Source organism: Desmodus rotundus, chromosome 3, assembly GCF_022682495.2.
Source record: "Desmodus rotundus isolate HL8 chromosome 3, HLdesRot8A.1, whole genome shotgun sequence".
Classification (NCBI taxonomy): Eukaryota; Metazoa; Chordata; class Mammalia; order Chiroptera; family Phyllostomidae; genus Desmodus; species Desmodus rotundus.
The window spans coordinates 144,405,073-144,426,500 of record NC_071389.1 but is presented as its reverse complement, the minus strand read 5'-3'; the positions used below and the strand labels follow the sequence as shown (position 1 = coordinate 144,426,500).

General features: G+C 38.0%; 1 protein-coding gene across 3 annotated transcripts in view; it reads right to left on the bottom strand.

Annotated features, from left to right (window-relative positions):
- The window catches only part of TAFA2 (TAFA chemokine like family member 2), a 425,687-nt gene that overhangs the window by 31,624 nt on the left and 372,635 nt on the right, over positions 1–21,428 (bottom strand). For all 3 annotated transcript variants that reach the window (XM_045184791.3, XM_053921750.1, XM_053921751.1), the window contains exons 3-4: positions 11,111–11,263; positions 9,957–10,081 (exon numbers count right to left, since the gene is read on the bottom strand). In XM_045184791.3, coding sequence (XP_045040726.1) covers positions 9,957–10,081; positions 11,111–11,263 — 278 coding nt within the window. The remainder of the gene's footprint in view (positions 1–9,956; positions 10,082–11,110; positions 11,264–21,428) is intronic.

Below are 21,428 nucleotides of genomic sequence, written 5' to 3'. Positions count from 1 at the left end.
TAATTATGTGCTCTTTCACACCAGAAAGGCTCTCCTTTTATTAATGACTCTGCAAAGTTCTTTATCATTTATCTTTAAAGTGAGTTTGAAATCAAAAGGCTTTTCTGACTTGCCCTTTCTTTTTAACTGAGGAGTTCTTAAAGGTAATAAAACAGATGGTTAAGAATGTCACAGACAGTCACTGGTGTCCACCTTCACAGTGAGAAATCGGGTTTGAGAAACAAATGTGCGTTCTCCTTTCTCTACAGATGAAACGTTTGGGATTTTGAAGAACATGTTGCAAAATATTGATGTTCTTTGCCTGTTGTGGGAAATGGGTCAGAACAATTAGTTCCTGGATCCAGTACGAAGACAGGAGGAGATTCTAATTCACATTTACAGCAGAAAGTATAATGTGAGTTCCAAATTAGTCTTTTTTTTTTTTTTTACTTGTTCAGGATTTGATTTTATTGATTTTTTTAAAAGGCTATTAATTTTTTTTTATTGTTATTTAATTACAGTTGTATGCCTTTTCTCCCCATCCCTTCACCCCACCCCAGGTGAACCCACTTCCCTCCCCCCTCTCCACCCTCCCCCTTGGATTTGTTCATGTGTCCTTTATAGTAGTTCCAAGGAAGACATACAGAAGGCCCAGAGACATATGAAAAGATGCTCAGCATCACTAGCCATCAGAGAGATGCAAATTAAAACCACAATGAGGTATCATCTCACACCAGTCAGAATGGCCAAATTAGTCTTGAATGAGGAATTCGCCCAGCGCCTGACCTGCAGTCAGCTCTGGAAGGTACCACGCATCTCCACCGAAGCCCAGTAAACCTCATTGCCGTTTTTGGCTGATCGCTTTTCTCTAACGTTAGACTTACTGGAGCACTCCTGATTGGATATGGGCAATTATAAGGTAGGGTGTGTTTTATTGCAAAGTTTAATCATTTGGGGGCCACTTTGCTTGCAGTGATAACCTCACAAAACCAACATATCATGGGTAAGAAATGCAAATGCCTTTAGACTGAGAAAAGCTTTTTAGTTACTTTGTAACCTATTCCTGCTTAACTTCTAGACTATTTCATTTGTGGCTGGGACCAGCCAGTCGGTGCCTCAGTGGCTGTTTGGCTCACCACAGCCATGGGAACCTTATTCAAATCTAGCAAGTGCAAAATAATACCAATGATTGAAATAATAATCAGGTTTCTCCTCAATAGTATTTCTGCTATTTATGCATGGCATAAAACCACCTCTGTCCAACATTTCCACTCTATACAAAATAATTGTATAAGAGCAATTTAAAGAATTAACATTTCCCATACTTTTTATACTATTTCTATAGAGATGGTAGAGCAATAATAACCTGATAACCTTGGAAACTTCATTTATTTATTTAAATTAAAAATTCAACTATGTTTGACATAAAATATTAGTTTCGGGTTTACAACATAGTGAATAGACACTTATATAATTTATAAAGTGTTCACCCTGATGAGCCTAGTACCATCTGACACCATAGATAGTTATAACATTATTCCCTATAATTCCCTATAATTTTTTTTGACTGGAAATTTGTACTTCTTAATTCTTTCACCTTTTTCACACATCCCTTCAATTCTCCTCCCACTAGTAACCATCAATTTGTTCTCTGTATCTGTGACTTTGTTTCTGGTTTGTTGATTCCTTTATTTGTTTTCTAGATTCCACATGTAAGTGAAATCATATGGTATTTTTCTTTTTTTTTCACATTTTTTTATTGTTGCTCAAGTACATTTGTCTCAACTTTCCTCCCATCACTACCCTCCACCCCAGCCATCCCCAATTCCCACCCTTGATCCTACCCCCTTTGGTTTTGTCCATGTGTCCTTTATAGATGTTCCTGAGAACACTTCCCCTTTTTTCTCCCCATGATCCCCTCCCACCTCCCCTCTGGTTACTGTCTGTCTGTTCTTAATTTCAATGTCTCTGGTTATATTTTGCTTGTTTGTTTGTTTTATTAATTAGGTTCCACTTATAGGTGAGATCGTATGGTATTTATCTTTCACCACCTGGCTTATTTGACTTAGCATAATGCTATCCAGTTCCATCCATGCTGTCGCAAATGCAAATGGTAGGAGCTCTTCACCCCTCACTCTCTCTTTCTCTCTCTCTCTTTCTTTTCTTTCTCTCTTATTTCACTTAACATGGTAGGCCAAGAGGGTATTATGCTGTCCCAAATGGCAAGCTTTCATTTCTTTGGATGAGTAATATTTCATTTTATATATATAACACTTATTTATCCAATCATCTATTTGTTGGACACACCACTTAGGTTGCTTCCATATCTTGGCTACTATAAATAATGCTGCAATAAACATAGGGGTGTATACATCTTTTTGAATTAGTGTTTTTAATTACTTCAGATAAATATCCAGAAGTAGAATTGCTGGGTCATATGGTACCCTTACTTTTAATTTTTTGAGAAATTGTGAAACTGTTTCCATAGTGGCGACACCCAATTTACAATCCCACCAACAGCACACAAGGGTTTCCACTGCTACACACCTTCACCGGCGCTTTTTGTTTGTTGATTTATTAATGGTGCCCATTCTGATTAATGTGAGGTGGTATTTGCTTGATTAAATTCATTTCTACATATTTTATTCTTATTGATGCAATTGTAAATGAGATAGTTTTCTTAATTTTTCTTTCTGCTAGTTTGTTATGGTGTATAAAAATGCAACTGATTTCTGGATATTAATTTTGTATCCTCCTATTTGCTGAACTCATTTACTAGTTCTAATAGTTTCTTTGTTGGAATCTATCAGCTTCTCTTTAAATAGTGTTATGTCATCTGTAAAACATGAGTTTTGCTTTTTCCTTTCCTGTTTGGATGACTTTTCTTTCTTTATCCTGTCTGAATGTCATGGCTGGGACTTCCAATACTGTGTTGAATAAAAGTGCAATAAGTGGACATCCCTGTCCTGTTTCTGATCATAAAGAAAAAAGGCTTTCAGCTCCTCACCATGGAGCATGACTTGAGCTGTGCGTTTGTCATATAGAAGCCCTATTACGTGGAGGTGTGCTCTTTCTCCCCCCAATTTGCTGAGAGTTTTTGCCTTAAATGGATGTTGGATTTTGTAAAATGCTTTTTCTGCATCTACTGATATATGATTTTTATCCTTCATTTTGTTTATGTGGTTTTTCATGTTAATTGATTTAAACATATTGAACCAAACTTGCATCCCAGGAATAAATCCCACTTGATCGTGGTATATGATCGAATGTATTGCTGAATTCAGCTTGCTATTATTTTGTTGAGGATTTTGCTTCTTAGTTCATCAGGGATATTGACCTATAATTTTCTCTTTTTTTTGTAGTATCTTTGTCTGGTATTGGTATCAGGGTAATGGTGGTCTTATAAAATGAGTTTGGCAGCCTTTCCTCCTCTTTAATTTTTTGGAAGGGAGAATATGTATTAATTCTTTCTTTGAATGTGTTAAAATTTGCCTGTAAAGCTACCTGGTCCAGGGCGTTTGTTTGGAATTTTTTGATTACTGGTTAGATTTCATTATCAGTTATCACTCTGTTTAGATTTTTTCTGTGTCTTCTTGATTCATTCTTGGAATATTGTATGTTTTTAGGAATTTATCCACTTTCCCAAGTGTCCAATTTGTTGGCATATAATTGGCCACTGTATTTCTTTATAGTTCTTTATATTGTGTGGTGCTGTTTGTCACTTCTTTCATTTCCAATTTTATTTATTTGGCCCTCTCTTGGTTTTTGTTGTTGTTGTTTTTGATGAGCATGGTTAAAGATTTCTAGTTCATCTTTTCAAAGAACCATTTCTTGGTTTCATTGATCTTTTCTACCATTTTTTTCGATCTATTTCATTTATTTATGCCCTGGTCTTCACTATTTCCTTGTTTATGTCCACTTTGGGTTTTTTCTATTCTTCTTTTGGCTGTTCTTTTTTTTCTAACTCCTTTAGGAGTTTGAGATTGTTTATCTGAGATTTTATTTCTTGAGGTAGGCCTGTGGTGGTATGAACTTCCTTCTTAGAACTGCTTTGTCCGTGTCCTATATATTTTGGGGTCACTGTATTTTCATTTGCCTCAAGGTATCTTTTGATTTCTTCTTTGATCTTGCTGTTAGCCAATTCATTGTTTAGTAAAATATTATTTGGCCTCCACATGTTTGAGTATTTTTTAGTTTTATTCTTGTAATTAATTTTTAGTTTTATACCATTGTGATTAGAGAAGATGTTCAACATTTCAACCTTCTTAATTTCATGGACACATTTTATGGCCTAACATGTGGTCTATCCTGGAAAATGTTCCATGTGCACTTGAAAATAATGTATATTCAGCTGCTTTTGGGTGAAATGTCCTAAACATATCAATTAAGTACATCTGGTTTAATAGGTCACTTACGGTTGATTTTCCATGTTGATTTCAGTCTGGATGATCTACCCATTGATGTCAGTGGGGTGTTAAGGCAGCCTACTAACTGTATTACTATCAATATTTGTCAATATTTGCTTTATATATTTAGGTTCTCCAACATTGGGTGTGTAGATGTTTATGAGAATTATACCCTTTTGTTGCATTAATCTTGATATGAAATGGTCTTTCTCTCTTATTTCAGCCCTTGGTTTAAAATCTATTTTGTCTAAGTATTGTTAAGCCAGCTTTTTTTTTTATTTTCATTTGCATGAAATATCTTTTCCATCCCTCTAATTTCAGTCTGTGTTTTTCAGTCTGAAGTGGTGTCTCATAGGCAGCATATGTACACGTCTCATTTTTTAAATCCATTTAGCTGCCCTACATCTTTTGATTGAAGCACTCAGTCCATTTACATTTAAAGGAATTATCGATAGGTATATAGTTATTGCCATTTTATTGTTTTCTGATTGTTTTTGTAGTTCTCTGTTTCTTATAATCTTGCTGTCTTATATGTTGATGACCTTCTACAGTGTCACGTTAGTGTCATTTTTCTTTATTTCTTGTATATCTCTTGTAGATTTTTGGTTCATTGTTACCATGTGCTTCGTATATAAATTGATGGTTACTTAAGTCTGAACACATTTTACAATCACTACAATTTTTACTCACCTACAATTCATGTTTTTGGCACTTTTTTACTTCATTTATATGTATCCCATAGTGCTGTAATTACACATGCCTTTTACCCTTTGTATGATCTTTATTTCTAAGTGTGTGCCTTTGTCAGTGAGAATTTTTTTATGTTCTATATTTTCTAATTCATATTTCTGATCTCTACTTAATGAAGTCCTTGTAATATTTTTTGTAATGCGGGTTTATTGGTGATGCTCTCCTTTACCTTTTTCTTGTTTTGGAAAACTATCTCTCCTTTGATTCTAAATGATAGCCTTGCTGAATAGAGTAACTTTGGTTGTAGATCTTTTCTTTAATTACTTTAAATATTTCGTGCAAATCCCCTCTGGCCTGTAATGTTTCTGTTGAAAAATTAGCTGACAGCCTAATGCAAGCTCCCTTGTAAGTAAGTAACTGCTCTTTCTTGCTACTTTTAAGATTCTCTTTTTGTCTTTAACTTTTGGCATTTTAATTATAATATGTTTTGGCGTGGGCCTCTTTGGGTTCATCTTGTTTGGGACTCTGCATTTCCTGGGTTTATTTGTCTATTTCCTTCACCAGGTTAGGAAACTTTCCTGTCATTATTTTTTCCAATATTTTTTCAATCTTTCTCTCTTCCTCTTTCTCTCTCTCTCTCTCTCTCTCTCTCTCTCCTTCTGGTATCCCTGTGATATTTTTTCAGAGATCCCTTAAAATGCACCCCCCCCTTTTTTTTTGCTGTTTTGATTGGGTGTTTTGTGCCACCTTGTCACTGATTCAGTTCTATGCTCCATCTAATCTGCTGTTGGTTCCCTCTAATGTATTCTTCATTTCAGTTATTATATTCATTTTTGACTGGCTCTTTTGATGGCTTCTATCTCTTTGTTGAGGTTCTTATTAAGTTCATCTATTCTTCCCCTAAGTTCATTGAGCATCCTTATAACCAGTGTTTTGAACTCTGTATCTGGGAGATTGCTTATCTCTCTTTCATTTAGTTCTTTTCCTGGAGTTTTGTCCTTTTCTTTCATTTGGCACATGCTTCTTTGTCTACTCATTTTGGCTGACACCCTGTGTTTGTTTCTAAGATTAGGTAGATGTGTTACATCTCTCAGCCTTGGCAGAGTCACCTGTGATGCCCAGTAGCATATTCTCCTATTCACCTGAGCCAAGTGCTCCAGGTGCTCACTTGTGTGTGTCCTCTCATTGTAATTTAGCCTTGATTGCTACTGGCACTTCAGTGGGTGGGCCTGACCTTCATGCTGACGGGCTGTATGGGCTAACAACGACTACAGCAGGCAAGCTGTTGTGCAGGTGCTGATCCCATGGACCAGGAGTTTGTCCTTTGGCTATGTCATTTGTGGAGCTGGTTGGGTGGTGCTGTGGTGTGGTCTGAAGGTGGCCATCTGATGTGTTGGTTTTACCACTTCTGAGGAGGGGTTCTGGTGCAGGCCAAGATCAGCTGCCATTTGTGCCCAGCTTGGGTCTATCTGCTGGGAGCTACCAGTTGATTGCTGATCTGCATGATCTGCAGTTGGTTGCTGCTTCTGGTAGGCTTGGGAGAGACTATGCTGTGAAACAAGGCTGGCTGCAACTTGTGCCAAGCCTGGAATCCTTCAGTGGTCACCCTGGGGCCAGCCAATACTGGCCATAGCTTATTCCAGGCTTGGGGCCACCTGATGCAAGTTGTAATGCAAGTTGAGACCAGTCATCATTTACGTTGTGCTTGGGGCCACTTAACAAGAAGTATAGGGCATGTCGAGGTTGGCTGCTGCTTATTTGGATTTGTGGTCCTTTCAGGAAAGTATATAGCATGAGCCAAGTCAGGCTGCTCCTCTGGAAAAGCAACTGGAAGCAGTTTGAGCCAGGCATATTAGCTGGGTAGGGTGGAGTCTCGGGGAGTCACCTTGGTGGGGCAAACAGTATTAGCCAGGTTATTGGAGAGCTCATATTTGGCTCTTACCAGCTATATTGAGGGAGGGCTCAAAAAAGGAGCAGTGGTGTCTTATAGCACTTTGGTGCCTGGAGGGGCCTGCCCTGACCGCCACCCCTCCAGCTCCCACCCGCAAGTTAGTTCATTCAGGTCCTCCCCATATGTTGCTGGCACTTTTCAAGCTGCTGCCTCTGTGCTGGAGCCCAAAGCCAGTGAGTGTGTGCACAAGTGAGACCACATGGCAGCCCCTCAAGAGCAATGCTTGGTACTCCAGAAGCCCTCAATCTCACTCAGACACAATCCCTGCTTGTTTTCACAGCCAGATGATATGGCATTTCTCCTTCCTGGCTTTGATGCCCTAGGCTGGGGAGCTCAGCGTGGGGTTGGGACCCCTTGCTCCTTATAGGGGACCTCCACAGCTAAAATATACCTCCTGAGTCTTAATTGCCACACTGTGGGGTGGAACCTGCCCATTCCATGTCTCATTATGGTTTCTTTATATCCTTATTTGAAAGACTTGTCCTCAATGAGCGTTGTTCTATAATTTAGTTGTAATTTTGATGTAGTTGTGAGAAGAGGCAACCCACCATCTTGACTGGCAGTTCCTCAAAACCTTGCTTCTTTAGATAAATCCCCTGAGGGGATAGATTGTCTTGTGAGCTAGACTAACATCCAAAATTGCACATCTTTTTGCCCAGGCATATGGAATGCCATGATGTTCCTTTTGTCAAAAGTGTCTAAGAAGCTTCATTTTCATCAGCAACATTTTTCTTGTTAAGTTTAAAAAAAAAAAGACAATTTACTTTGACTGTACCTAGGGTGTTCCTTCTTTCATGCCCTCTTGTCTTCTCTTATATGATTTTTTTCCGTTTTAAATGAGAAACATGGACTCTCAGAATTGGAAGAATGTTAAGAGTAATTTAATCCAAACGTCTATTATTGTATAAATCCTCTCTCTCTATAATATCTTTAATGAGGCCCTCCATTAACAGCTTTTCTCCAGGGCAAAATAGATTTAAAAAACAGGAAGTGTAACCCAACTTAAACAAACCAGATGGTCTAGATGTGGTCTTTGAGGACTCATGAGTTCTCAGCTCATCCATCTTGTTTTATTACATTATGAAGAATCTGTGACACAGAGACTTAATTTGAAGTTTGGACCATTGAGAACAAGGCCCAGCGAGGAGGGAACCAACACTTCTAAAACAATTTACATGATAATTTAGACCACATCATCTTGACCTTTTTATTTCCAAGGTCAAATATGTTAAAAGCTATTTTTAAAGGTCTACCTCATATGAAAAGAACTACAGGAAACTTGTATCACTATTATAAGAATAACTTATCTAGTATAAACTACAGGTTAAGAAATTAGGTCTAGAATGAGACTGTGTGGTTTGAATCCTGGCTTCTGCATTAACTAGCTATATGACCATGGAAAGTCACTGAACATTTTGAAGTTTTGATTTATTCATATGTAAAAAGAAGACATCATTTTCTTCACTGGGCTACTAAGAGAATTAAATGAGCTAATTCACATTAAGCACTTTGTTCAGTATATGGCATATGTTTTAAGTATCCAAAAATGCTTTTTCATATCCACTGAAGTAATAAAAACATAAAAATTTACTTGTAGAGAACTCACTATTTTTTTTAAATTGTTTTAGGATCTCAAAACATCAATGACTTTCCATGCGTGCTAGTTTGGACTAAGAATTCATAGTGTTAGGAAAATACATTTTCATGTTGTAAATAGCTTATAAGGAACTGTGTATAGCCAGATGTTTTGAATAAATCTATATGGATTATACTATATGCTAACTAACAGAATGGTACAATCATTTCAATTAACTTATCGTGTACTCTGTGGATTTTTGGAATGGTGTGCCAGCATTTGGTCAACAAGCTAGAGTCACAAATAATCTGACACAATATAAAGTTATTTATGATATGGAAAATTTGGTTACTTCTGTGCCTGAACAATCATTACCTGGTAGATGGAATTACATATCTGATGGGATTATAAAATGATCCTTCTGAATATGTCCCAAAAAGATTTCTTAAAAACTGCTATTGCTAAACAATATCATAAATTAACCAGTACCTTTTTTCTTCTTTAATAAAACATCCCCTTGTACCATTATTCTGTTCTAGTCCTCAATTATTCAATTCGAATCAATTGTCTTGCTTTTTGCTCTGAGGGGAAAGTAAACAAGGCAGAACTTTCATAGATGAGGCTACACAGAAAAGCATTTAAAGTCTACCAGTCCGGAATATGCATTGAGGTAATTAGGAAGTTAAAGAATAATGCTATTTTTCACTTGTCTTCCATTTCCCAGAAGCCAGTCATCGCAAGCTGAAACACATCATCTAAAGGGCAATCTTTACATACCGACCCACGGAATGCACCACGCTCATGTGAGCACTTCCGTTACTCATGGCAACATCAATTAAATGGGCCCATGCAGAGGCTTACATTCTATCGGAAAACTACTTATTGATCAAGAAATCATGACGATCAAAATAATTACCTTTATAAACATGAAAGAATCTTAGTTGGCAAATTTTACTGAGTCATATATATAGCAAAATCATTTTACTTTGAGAATCTATTCAGATAACTACCCATGACAAGAATAAGGGATCGAGTCTCCTTCCCAGCATTTTTAATACGTACCCTTGGGGGTTTCACATTACTGTCAGTCAGTATCTCATGAAGGAACAAACGGTGTTTGTTTATTAGATAACATGACAGTTGATGGCAAGCTATAGATGTTATTCTGAATGAAGTACCAATGTGCTATGAAAAAATTGAGTAAGGGAGAAAATGGAAAAAAATGTACCATGGAAAACTGCGCTCTAATTCTACAACCACCACTTACAGGTGTCATTGCACACGCTCCATTGCACACGCTCCACGCTTTGTTAATTCAGAGGCATTTTGCTCTCCAAGCTGGCTGTCCACTTACCCTCGTTGTTTTTACTTTATTCCCAGAGGAACAGCTCCATCCTTTCCGGTCTGGAAGAACTTTACATTCCTCCCCCTCAAGACATGGCTGCATGTGACACCACCACTTCTGTTCCACTATTGAAGCTACAGGAGACAGAAAAATTGAGTCAGGTTTTTCCATTTGGGTTTGCTAATTCTCTGCACATTTAAAGAAAAACTGAGCCACAAATTCTTCCCACCAGTGAGTAGACTGGGTTTTGAGGTCTGCTTCATTTTTGTCCAAAGAAGCTAAATCAAGATTTTCTGAATATAATAATCATTTTAATTTTTAATTTTACTTCATTGTGGTAAGAATACTGTATATGAGATCCACCATTTTAAGGTTTTAAATGTACAATATAGTATTGTAAACTATAAGCACATTATTAAAGAGTTTTTCATGTGAATATATAGGCTACGTGAAAACAAGTATATTTGAAGGAAACTGTATGTACGCATGCACTGATTTACATAAACATATAAGAAAACAAGCCCCCGAAGAATTTAGAGTAAATATTTTAGAATAGATGTTATATTTTCCACAGTAGGCTGAAAATCAGGAGGGCATTAGAGTTAATGCAATTTTTTTTTTAACGTGGGCAGTAACCATCATCACCAGAAATGTACCATGCTGATATCAGCACTGAAATTATTATTTATGGTAGCAGCAACTAAATGGCCCATATAAAGACATATCCTATTGTAATTATGGGAATATTCAAGTAAAGAAATTAATATTGTGATGCCTCTTTATAATAGCCAACATTTTATGTAAATTCCATTTACAACTAAACATTCTCTCGTGTGTATGATGTTTATTTTCTTTCATTTTTAAGAACCGTCCATGGGTTTACAAATTCATACTATTTAGTCATCTGTTTTCTTCTCTGCAGACAGGTCAATAGTTCATGGTATCAAAGTAAGAAGGACATAGACTTGTTGGAACCTCATTATAATGCCTTTTGTTACGAAACTGCATAAGATCTTAGACCTCCTTCCAAATACCCTCATATCAACCACATAATTTATAATGTGGCCCCTCAGAATTGGCCATACTCAACAGCATTACAGTGGGGTTCCCGTCCTACGCAGTCCCCATCTATACTCCCGCAATGAGCAATGTAAAGGTCGCACCATCCACGCAGGACGGAGCAGCTCGCGTGGTGCCTGCCACCTGCCCGGGGAAGCAGGAGCACTTGACGGTTTGTGACCGTTCTTCTATCTTGTTCTTATTACAGCATCTGTGGAGAGCCACCACCTCGCAAGTGCCCGTTTTAACATGGTGAGCTGTACAAACAAAAACAAAAGATGAGACAACAATGAGAAAGCACTGGACACTTCCTCCCTCTTTTTAATTAGAAGTGCATTAAATATAGCTCTATAAGGGACCCACCATGCATGAAACTGGAAATACAATGATGCTGACTCCATAACGCAGATTTTATTTCTTTGCTAAATGCGGCAGGACCATTTCTGTCAGTAAATGCTTGGTGAAGCAGGAACAATTAGTGACTAGATTAAAATAAGCTGTTAGAAGAGTCTGAAATATAGAGGCAATATTTGGTGCCATCAAAAACCTATTTATTCCCATGTGACTTCTTTTTACAGCTTTTTGTTCAACATGTTAATCAAAGTAAGTTAAATCCCTGAGCAAGGTATACTCCAAAGGGTTCATATAAAGGTTATATGCTTCCGGGGGTGAGTATAAGGTGAGGCAGAACACCAGTTTTCAAAAGTGATGATGAAGGGGGGATCCTCAGCCTTGGTATTCATCTGCACACTTTCCCTGGAAATGAACTAACTGGTGGATTCTTTACATTGCTATTATTTTCCCAAAAGTTCCAGCCAGTTTCTGGACCCAAATATCATTCCTTCCCATTTTGCCTGAGGGGACAACTGCCACCAAATGGCACCAAGCACAGCCAAAACTTGGGTGGCTTTATGCCTAGACTAGAGACCCAGTCCATAAAGCTGTGAGTTTCCCTGCCCATTTTGTTCCCCTTGCAGGAAGGCCACGAGGGTGAAATTTGGGGTGATTGAAATTTTTGGACCTGACTTATCACATGAGGAAAAGGTTCTAGTTTGCTGTCACCATTATTTTTTCAGCATTTCTTCTTCAAAGTATTAACCCTACTGTGAAATGCAAAAGCAAAAGTTTCACCTGCCAAAAATAAAAATAGCTTCGAATCATTTGTTGAAACACTATACTTTCAGAAGTTTTAAAACCATGATTGCTATAAAAATAGAAATTTAAATAGAAAAAAGTAGAGATCTGAAGTTTTTTAATACTATAAAGATATTGAAACCCACTGTAAATGAAATCAATACATTATGCATTTCTATTATTTTCCCTGGGAGATGAGGAACGAACCCCTTTGTAATAATTCAGGTTAGCTAGCTTGCTTAGATTTTTCTTGGGAGAGAGAGCATATCACACATATTGTCCAACTCATACCTCCATGTAAGTCCAAGAAACTCAGGTATGACGTATAGTTTTGACATGTAATCCTCAAAAGAACTTTCAGGAAGCAAATGCCATTTCCAAGGTCACAAAGATTTTTCTGTCACTGTATATACAGGGGATTTTTCTATGTTTGATTCAAACACAAAGCTATGGATACAAAAGCTAACAACTTAAAAGCCAAACTTCTGCTCCAATCCCCTCGTGCTCTGAAAAATACTTTGTCTAAGGGTGATTCCATTTGTTTTAATTGATTGAATGTTTTGTGTTACACAACTCATTACCCTGCTTTCTATAGTCACATTTTAATTGTCAATACCACACAGGGGGCATAATTCTGAGTCCTGGGACTGCACCAGCGAACAAGAGGGACACAGACCCTGTCCTCACTGAGCTTGTATTCCTCTGGAGAAAACAAATAATAAATACCTAAGTTAATGATTCCATAGGACAGTGCTAGGTTTTTAAGCACCTTAAAGGAAATACAGTATGTTTACTGAGTGTAATTATGCAAGGATGGAGTGTATATTTTAGCAAGAGTCTCAAGGAAGACCTCTCTAGGGAGGTCCATGAATGATGACCTCAGTGAAGAGAAGGAAGCTTCCATTATGAAGCTCTAGGAAAGGAAGAGCATTCCAAAGTGAAGGAGCAGCAAGGCCAAGGTACTGAATGGGGAACAGCAAAGCATGCCATGTTCTCAGGACAGCAAGATGACCAGTGTGATTGCACAATTGAGAGGTTCAGGGAAACGTGTCAGAAATGTAGAAAGATCATGTAGGGGCTACTTTGCCACAGTAAGGAGATGGATTTTATTCTCATTGCAAGGGAAAGTCTTTGGGTAGAAATGGTATGATCTCATCAATGCCTGAGAAGTTTGCTCAGGCTGCTCTTTACAGAAAGGACTGAAGAAAGCAAGAATGGAATCAGGGAAAAGAATTATAAAGAGATTTGTGGAGTATAAGTGATAAAAGATGGAACTTGGACTAGACTAACAGCAGCAGACTTGCAGAGAAGTAGCAGGTTAGGGGTATTTCAGTGTAGAGTTGGTTTGTCTTGCTAAGGGAAAGCTGTGAGCTGTGAGGGGGAAAGGAATGGAGGATTATTCCTAAATTTGCCCTGAGATTTAGACATTGGTGGTGCAGGTAGATAGAGAAATCTTGGAGGAAAGGGAATTTGACAAAAGATAGGTTGGGCTAGGATATCTATAGTTCTCTTTTGTCTGTGTGAACGGTGAGATCCTTTTAAGACACTCAAGCAGAGATATAAATCAGGCAACACCATTTATGAAACAGAGCTTCGGGAAGAAAAATGGGCTGCAGATACACACTCAGGAGGTCTAAACCAACAGGTGATATTTCAAGCCATGGACTAAACCAAATTACCGTGGAAAGGTTACCGACAAATAAAGGAACGAGTGTCTGAAACCTAGATCTGCAGTGGTGCAAGCAGCGGAAAAAAAGAAAAAAAAAGATGAGCAACATATGACGTACAAGAAAAAGAACACCAAATAAAGGCATGGGAAAGCAAAGAAAAAATGTTTCAAGCAGGAAGGATTGATCAGCTTCGTCAAAAGCTGCTGGAAGCTTCAATAAATAAAGAGAAGTGATAATCCCTTAAAGTAATATGATGCCGCGGTCAAGAGCATAGACTCCACAACCAGGGTAACTGGGTTCAAATCTCAGCTCCTCACAGGGCAACGGAGTGACATTGGACAAGTTACCTAATATCTCTGAGTAGCAGTTTTTCATGTCTAAAAGAGGGATAAAAACAGCACAGTCTTCATAGGGCCTGTTTGAGAAGTAAATGCTTTATCGTGTATAAAATATTTAGAACACTTCCTGCCTCTTAGTAGGCACTCTGTTGGCTTTTACCATTGCTAGCGTTTGAACTTAGCAAAAATCCTTTCAGTGGCCTGATGAAAATAGTCATGATTGAAGTATGTTTAGTATAGAATGCAATGTAGAATTCTACAGACAATTATAAAAATTTCTTTCCTGGAGTTTTTCTTTGAAGGGAAGAAGGAAACAGATGACATAACAGCATGCTTAGTTCCCGGACTGATCTGGTAGAGAGACATACTCAATTTAGGAGAGAAAATGGGTAACTGAAAAAAGTGTTTTTAAGAAGGAAAAAGGAATTGAGATTAGGGCACCAGAGGGATTGGTGTTAGGTTGATGTGGGGACACTTAATCCATTTACCCAGAGTCAAGGGCGATATACAGATAGAGAGGCAGGTAGCTGTGAGTGGATCAGTTCCTCACCTATTTTCTCTATGAAATATGAGAGATGTGTGGGAATAGAAAAGAGTATATGAAGTAAATATATCAGGAAGAGGAAAAGTAAATTTACCGAGGAGTGGTCGATGGCCTGGCCCAGGGCTGACTGATGGCGTGCTCTGTGAAGTGCGGAGGACACGGCGGAGTGGAAGACGGGGTACAATTACAGAGCAGGATGGGGACAAACGTCTCCGCGATGACACATTACCTGGGATGCTTAGATTTTTTATAGTGATTTAGGGAAACAGAGATGTTAATCATGAGGAGATTTAATCCTGCGAGTCTTTGAATGGAAGCCAGGTTAGAGATGAGATATTGGCCGGGCTCCTTCAGAGAGTGAAGCTGTTAGGCAGAGCGCTGAGCTGAGACAGCTTCAGAGAGGGAGTCTGATGGGGGACAGGGCTCTGTCGTCCTCCACAGTGCTGTGGCAGCCCAGGGCAAACAAAGGTCATCATTTCAGCAACAAGGTCATTTCACCTTGGTTATAAGAAAGATTTTATCATACATTGGAAAAGAATCACAGGTGAAAACATTTTATCTGGGTTTTTTTGTCCCAATGCCACATCAGAATTTGACAAGAAAAAAAATAAGAGGATAAAGTCATTGTAGCAGTCACCAGTGCTGTTCACCAAATAAGTATTTATGGCTCTCTCCTTTCTGGCTACGTGGTAGTACTGTATTTCTCCACCCCATTAAATTTAGATTGCAGTGATGTGACTTGCTAAAGCCAATGAAATGAAAGCTAAGTAGTATGAATCGCTCGTGAGAAGCAGCAAAAATATCAGTCTATGTGCACAATTAATCTGTGACGAAGCAAGATTATACAAAGGGGTGAATGCAGTCTCTTCAGTAAATGGTGTTAGGAAAATTGGATAGACACAGGCAACAAATGAAACCACACCTTCTTCTTACACGTAAAATGGATTAAAAACTTAAGTGTAAGACCTTAAACCAGGGGTGTCAAACTCATTTTCACCAGGGGCACATCAGCCTCACAGTTGCCTTCAAAGGGCCAGATGTAATTTTAGGACTGTGTAAACGTAACTACTCCTTAACCAGGGGCAAGTTGCTCAGCACTGCCGCCAGGTAGAAATAAGGTGCCGGGCCAGACAAAACAAGGTGGAGGGCCGGATTCGGCCCGCAGGCCTTGTGTTTGACACTTGTGCCTTAAACCATAAACTCCTAGAAGAAAACGTAGGCAGTCAGTTCTTTGACATAGCTCTTAGAAACATTTGTTTAAAAATTGTATCTCTCATGTAAGGGAAAAAAGAAAAACAACTGGGACTATATCAAACTAAAAAGTACTCGCGCAGTGAAGGAAATAATCAACAAAAGGAAAAGACAACCCACTAAAGGGGAGAACATATTCACCAATGATATAGCCAATAAGGGGTTAATATTTTGGATATATAAAAACTCATAGAACTTAACACCAAAAAAACACAAACTGAATAAAAATAAGCAGAGGACCTGAATAGACATTTCTCCCAAGAAGATGGCCAATAGACGTATGAAAATATGTTCAACATCACTAATCATCAGAGAAATGCAAATCAGAACCACAATGACATTTCACCTCACACTTGCAAGATGGCTGCCATCAATAAGTCAGCAAATGAGAGTTGGCAAGGATGTGGAGAAAAGGGAACCCTCATGTACAGTTTAGGGGATTGTAAATTGGTACAGCCACTGTGGAACTGTATGTAGCTTCCTCAAAAAAAATTAAAAATAAAAATAGAACTGCCTTGACCTAGCTATCCCACTTCTGGGTATTTATCCAAAGAAATCCAAAGTGCTAATTTGAAAAGATATACACACTCCTATGTTTACCGCAGCATTATTTACAGTAGCCAAGATGTGGAAGCAGCCCAAGTGCCCATCTTAGGAAGGCGGGGCCCATATATACAATGGGATATGACTCAGTCATGAAGAGAGTGAAACCTTACCTTTTGCAAGAACATGGATAGACCTAGAGGTTACTGTGCTAAGTGAAATAAGTCAGAAAGAAATAGCATATAATTTAACTTATGAGTGGAATCTGAAAAACATAAAAAGTAAGCAAACAAAACAGAAACAAACTCACAGCTACAGAGAACAAGTGGCGGTTGCCAGATGGGACGGGTGTTGGGGGCACTGGGTGGAAAAAGTGAAGGGATTAAGAAGTACACACTGGTGGATACAGAATAGTCACAGAGATGTAAAGTACACCATGAGAACATGGTCAACACCACTGTAATGACTGTGTATGGTGTCAGGTGGGTCCTGGACGTATTGGGGGAATCACTTCATGAGTTGTATAAATTTTGAATCACTAGGTTGCACTCCTGAAACTAATATAATATTGTATGTCAACTGTAACTAAAAATAAAGTACAAATTTAAAAAAGAGCTACTGTGTAATTCACCACAGATCTCCCTACCAGTCAGAGCAACCAACTATGTCTTGATAATGGAGATTATATGGAGGTGAGTCCCCAAGTGGAGAGACATGGAACAGCGTCCCCACCAAGCACTAGGGACCTACGCATGAGAAATAAACCTTCCGTTGTTATAAGCCTCTAAAATTGGGAGGTTGTTTGTTACTGCCCCCAAACTTAGTCTACCTTGGCTACGCAGTAGCACTTTCTAAAGCTTCCTAGATGGTTCAGTATATTTCCCACATACATTAGTTGGAGGATAGTTCAGTTAAGTATGATCTCTCAAAACCTGGATTGTTCAACTTTATTTCAGTCAATGACGAATAAATGTGGAAAAGGGAGCTGCTTAATTATATAATTCAAAGGATTATAATGAATTATTCCACAATTGGATAACCGCATTGGTTAAATTTGGTATGTCAGAGCTCTGGTGAAGAAAGTGCGCTTCCATCTTCTTGGAAGAGAAAGGAAGTGAGGTGATGCCCACGTGACATAATGAAGAGAAGGATAAGGTAGGAGCTACGCCAGGAAGACAGACAGGCCTGGCCCCGTTCAGAGAACATGGTACTAAATATTAAGAGATTAATAACAAAGGTGACCAGGAAGAGCAGGTCTAACAGACACAAGGCTTTTCTGCCTGAAATTTTCTCATCATTGCTTACAAATAAAATACTTGGACACACAGGTGTTGTTTTCTAGTAAATGGGATTTGGTGAAAAATATCTCTCAGCCTTTGTTGTTCTTATTAAAACTGAGCTGTAAAGCTTATTGAGAAGGATAATAAACCTTTTAAAAACAGAATAGATGATAGGTAGGTAGATGGATGGGGAGAGATGGATGATCTTGATGCAGTTTGAAGGCACAGGCAGGGAGAATATTGACTGTTCCAGTGTTTACATCTGCGGGTAGATAGGCCAAGTGAAGGGAGATGCCTCAGCACAGGAAAAGGGATTTTCTAGCAGAATTTAGTTCACCTAGCATAGCATGTGTGGACATACAATAGAGTTTTCTCATCTGTCTCGTGCATCTTAACTTCTTGTGGTAACCGAATTCTTGTAGCCAGACTAGTTTTTCCTGTAAACTGCTCAGTATGTGGTATGTGTTTAATAGATGGTAAACAATTTAAGAAGGTAAAAGTAACTCCTGTGGTTTTCTTTCAAAAGTTCAATGAGACTCTAAGAAATTTAGGCAGTTACTAGAATTCTCTACACAAATTCATACAGAGCTCACGATAAACTAACCTAAATAGGCAATTAGGTCTTTCCGAAATGACAAAACAGGCTTCACAGACAATCTGCCGGCATCATAATAAAATGATGCAAGACCCCCTGGAGAAGATTTAAATGAAAAAAAAGAACAAACAGATTTGTTTTTTATTTTTTAAGTCAGAATTCCCAAGTTAAAAAAATAAACAACTTTTTGTTATTATGCTCTTTTTCCCTCTCTAGACATGATGCATAAACACAAAGTTGCCTCCTTCACTTTTGTAAAACAACACTAGAGACACATTAGTTTAATTCTTATAAATATAGGGATACCAAGCCTTACCCAGTCCTAACTGTGCCTTCGGAGCTTATTATACTTATGCTTTATTTCGACAATGGAATTACTGGCCCTATAAAGCCCCAGAAACATGGCCTTAGGCAACTGCCACTTAAACCATATCTTAAGATTCCTAAATGTTTTGCAAAGCTATTATGACTGTTATATTCTTGCATGCAGTCCTATAAGGCATTTTTTCCAAGTGCTATTTTGTTTCCAAATGACTTTTTACCTACTGATAAGAACTTCTCCATAAGGGGGCAAAATCTGAATTAAATAGCATTTCATTTGTAAGCATGCATAATTTAAAAATATTATATATACACATAATTATATGTATATGTACATGTTTATATAAGTTAATATGGTCACATTTTATTCCTCTATAAATATCGCGTTATGAAAAATGAGTTCACAACAGAATAATATTTATGCAAATCATTCACCTTGAGTAGAGGTTGCTGGCCTTAGGCTAATAAGAGCACAGTTATGCATATCACATTCTGTACATAAGAATAATTCATTCACTCCGGAGACAATGTGTGGAATAATGGTAATTACTAACATTCATTGAGTTTTCACTGTATGCCAAGCGTTTTCCTATTTTATCATCACAGAAACCATTAAAGGGGAAGCTATAATTATCCTCAACCTACAGATGCAGAAACCAAGCCACAGCAATGTTAAGTAGCTTGCCCAAGACAATATAGCTAGTAATGGCAGACACCAGAGAGGAGAGCCAGGCAGTCTGCTTTCAGAGACCATGACCTGAAACACTATTGTCTAGTGACTTTTGTATCGAGTTCCACCCGTGCAACAGACCGCAGTTCCCAACGATGTGGAGAAATGCAGGAAGTGTACTGCTGTCCCCACATACAATGCTTGGTAGCCTCGAAAGGACAGGGACTCTGGAACTGAAATACCTCAGTCCCAGCCTATTTTCACCTGCACTGGACTGAGTGAACCTTTAAACAAGTCCATTCACCTTCAAAGAACTGGTTTGTTCATGCCCAAAATCGCGCCCTGGAGGCCTTATGACATAGCCCTGGAAGACTAAATGACATAATGTGTGTGAAACTACTCTTCTTGCTTAGCAACGGAAATGTTAGTCTTAATTTTTACTTTTAAGGTAATCAATGAATATGAAAATGATGCAGCATATATAAACTACAAAAACAGCTATTAGGGGAAGTTATCTACATTGTATAAAAAAGTTTTAATTTTTCAAAAAAATCTATATATACTTGTGTTGACATAAGACATATGTAAAAACAATTGAATCTGACACTTAAGCTGCAGAGAGAGTAAATTTAGCATTAAGTTCTGAATTTGTACGTATCAGGTTTCCTCTCCATTGAATTTCAGTTTTTATTTATATTCTGACTTGTCTCATTGATTCTGAAATTTTGGTTGTGTCCATACACTCCTACTTAATAGTTTTTACCCAATTTGACTAGCCCGCTAGAGAGTCTGCATTATACCCTCTAAGCAGAAATAAAGTATCATCTACATGCACCAAAATAAGCATCTAATATGCAGGCTAGTTAATGGATGTAGGTTGCTGTAAATCACTTTGAATGGAAAAAATGTGCTGAAACAAAAACTTTTAGAGACAGCTAATTTCTCACTTTAATTCATTAGAATGAGAAAATAGAGCACATTTTTAGACTTTCTGGTGAAGCAATCTCATTAAAAGAAACGGTCATTTAAATAGCTCGATAAGATTTCAAAAAATTTACATAATTTATGAAGTCAGGGTGATCAGGAAGGAAATAGTCACATGCAGGTGACATTTTCACAAAGTCTGTTTTCTGAAACTTCTCCAATTTTATATGGAAAAAATAAAATTATTGGGTTTATAAAATTATTTAGATTGCCACTAAAGAATAACCCTAATAACAATATGGTCTCTATTAATAAAAGTAAATTCTCAACAGAGAATTTTAAGAGAAAGAGGCAAAACAGATTTTTTCCTCTGAGAATTTTAGATTCAGTTCAGTTTAAACATGAACATCTTGTACAACCTCATGTCAGATGAGAGCTGATATTGGGGAAGAGGAACCTCCAGCAACAGTAAACTGCCCAGTACTTTTTTCTTGGGAGGCCTGCTCTGAAAAAGAGGAACTGGATCAGTCAAATCCATCCCTCTGGAAATTTGGACTCAAAGACAGAATTGCCACGTGGAAATGGACATTTGAGCCCAAAGGGCATCTAATATTAGGAAGAGAGATGGCCCATGGAGGTTTTCTGCACCTCATGGTGATGAGAAATAGGGGGTTCAGAGGAAGCAGACAGGGGAGGCGTGAAGAGAGGTAACAGGTAAGAGAGGAGGTAGTCCCACCAGCCACCCTGGTGTCTGCCCTTGGTGAGGTCTTTCTGAAATTTTTCCTCAATTCCTGAAATATTTCACAGAATAGGTTTCAATGAGCACCTTTCTTCCAGAAATGACCCAATGATGTCTCTGTTCTTTGACCCCCCAAAATGTGCTGACTAGGGTATTTATTTTTTTTAATTAAAGTTATAATGGACAAAAGCAAATTATTAGCAGAAGGATTCTATATCCTCACTTTTAAGAACAAGAGAAAAGTTTCCACCATCATATTACCCAGGAAATTCACAATCCAGCAGCTACATTTTCTATTTTAAGCTCATAGTGAAAATTGGCATTTCAAACGATGATCTTTAGGCTATCTTAAATTACTATGATGGGAGGGAATTTTTTTTAATGTTTCTAATGGCAAAGGCTAAAAAAATAAG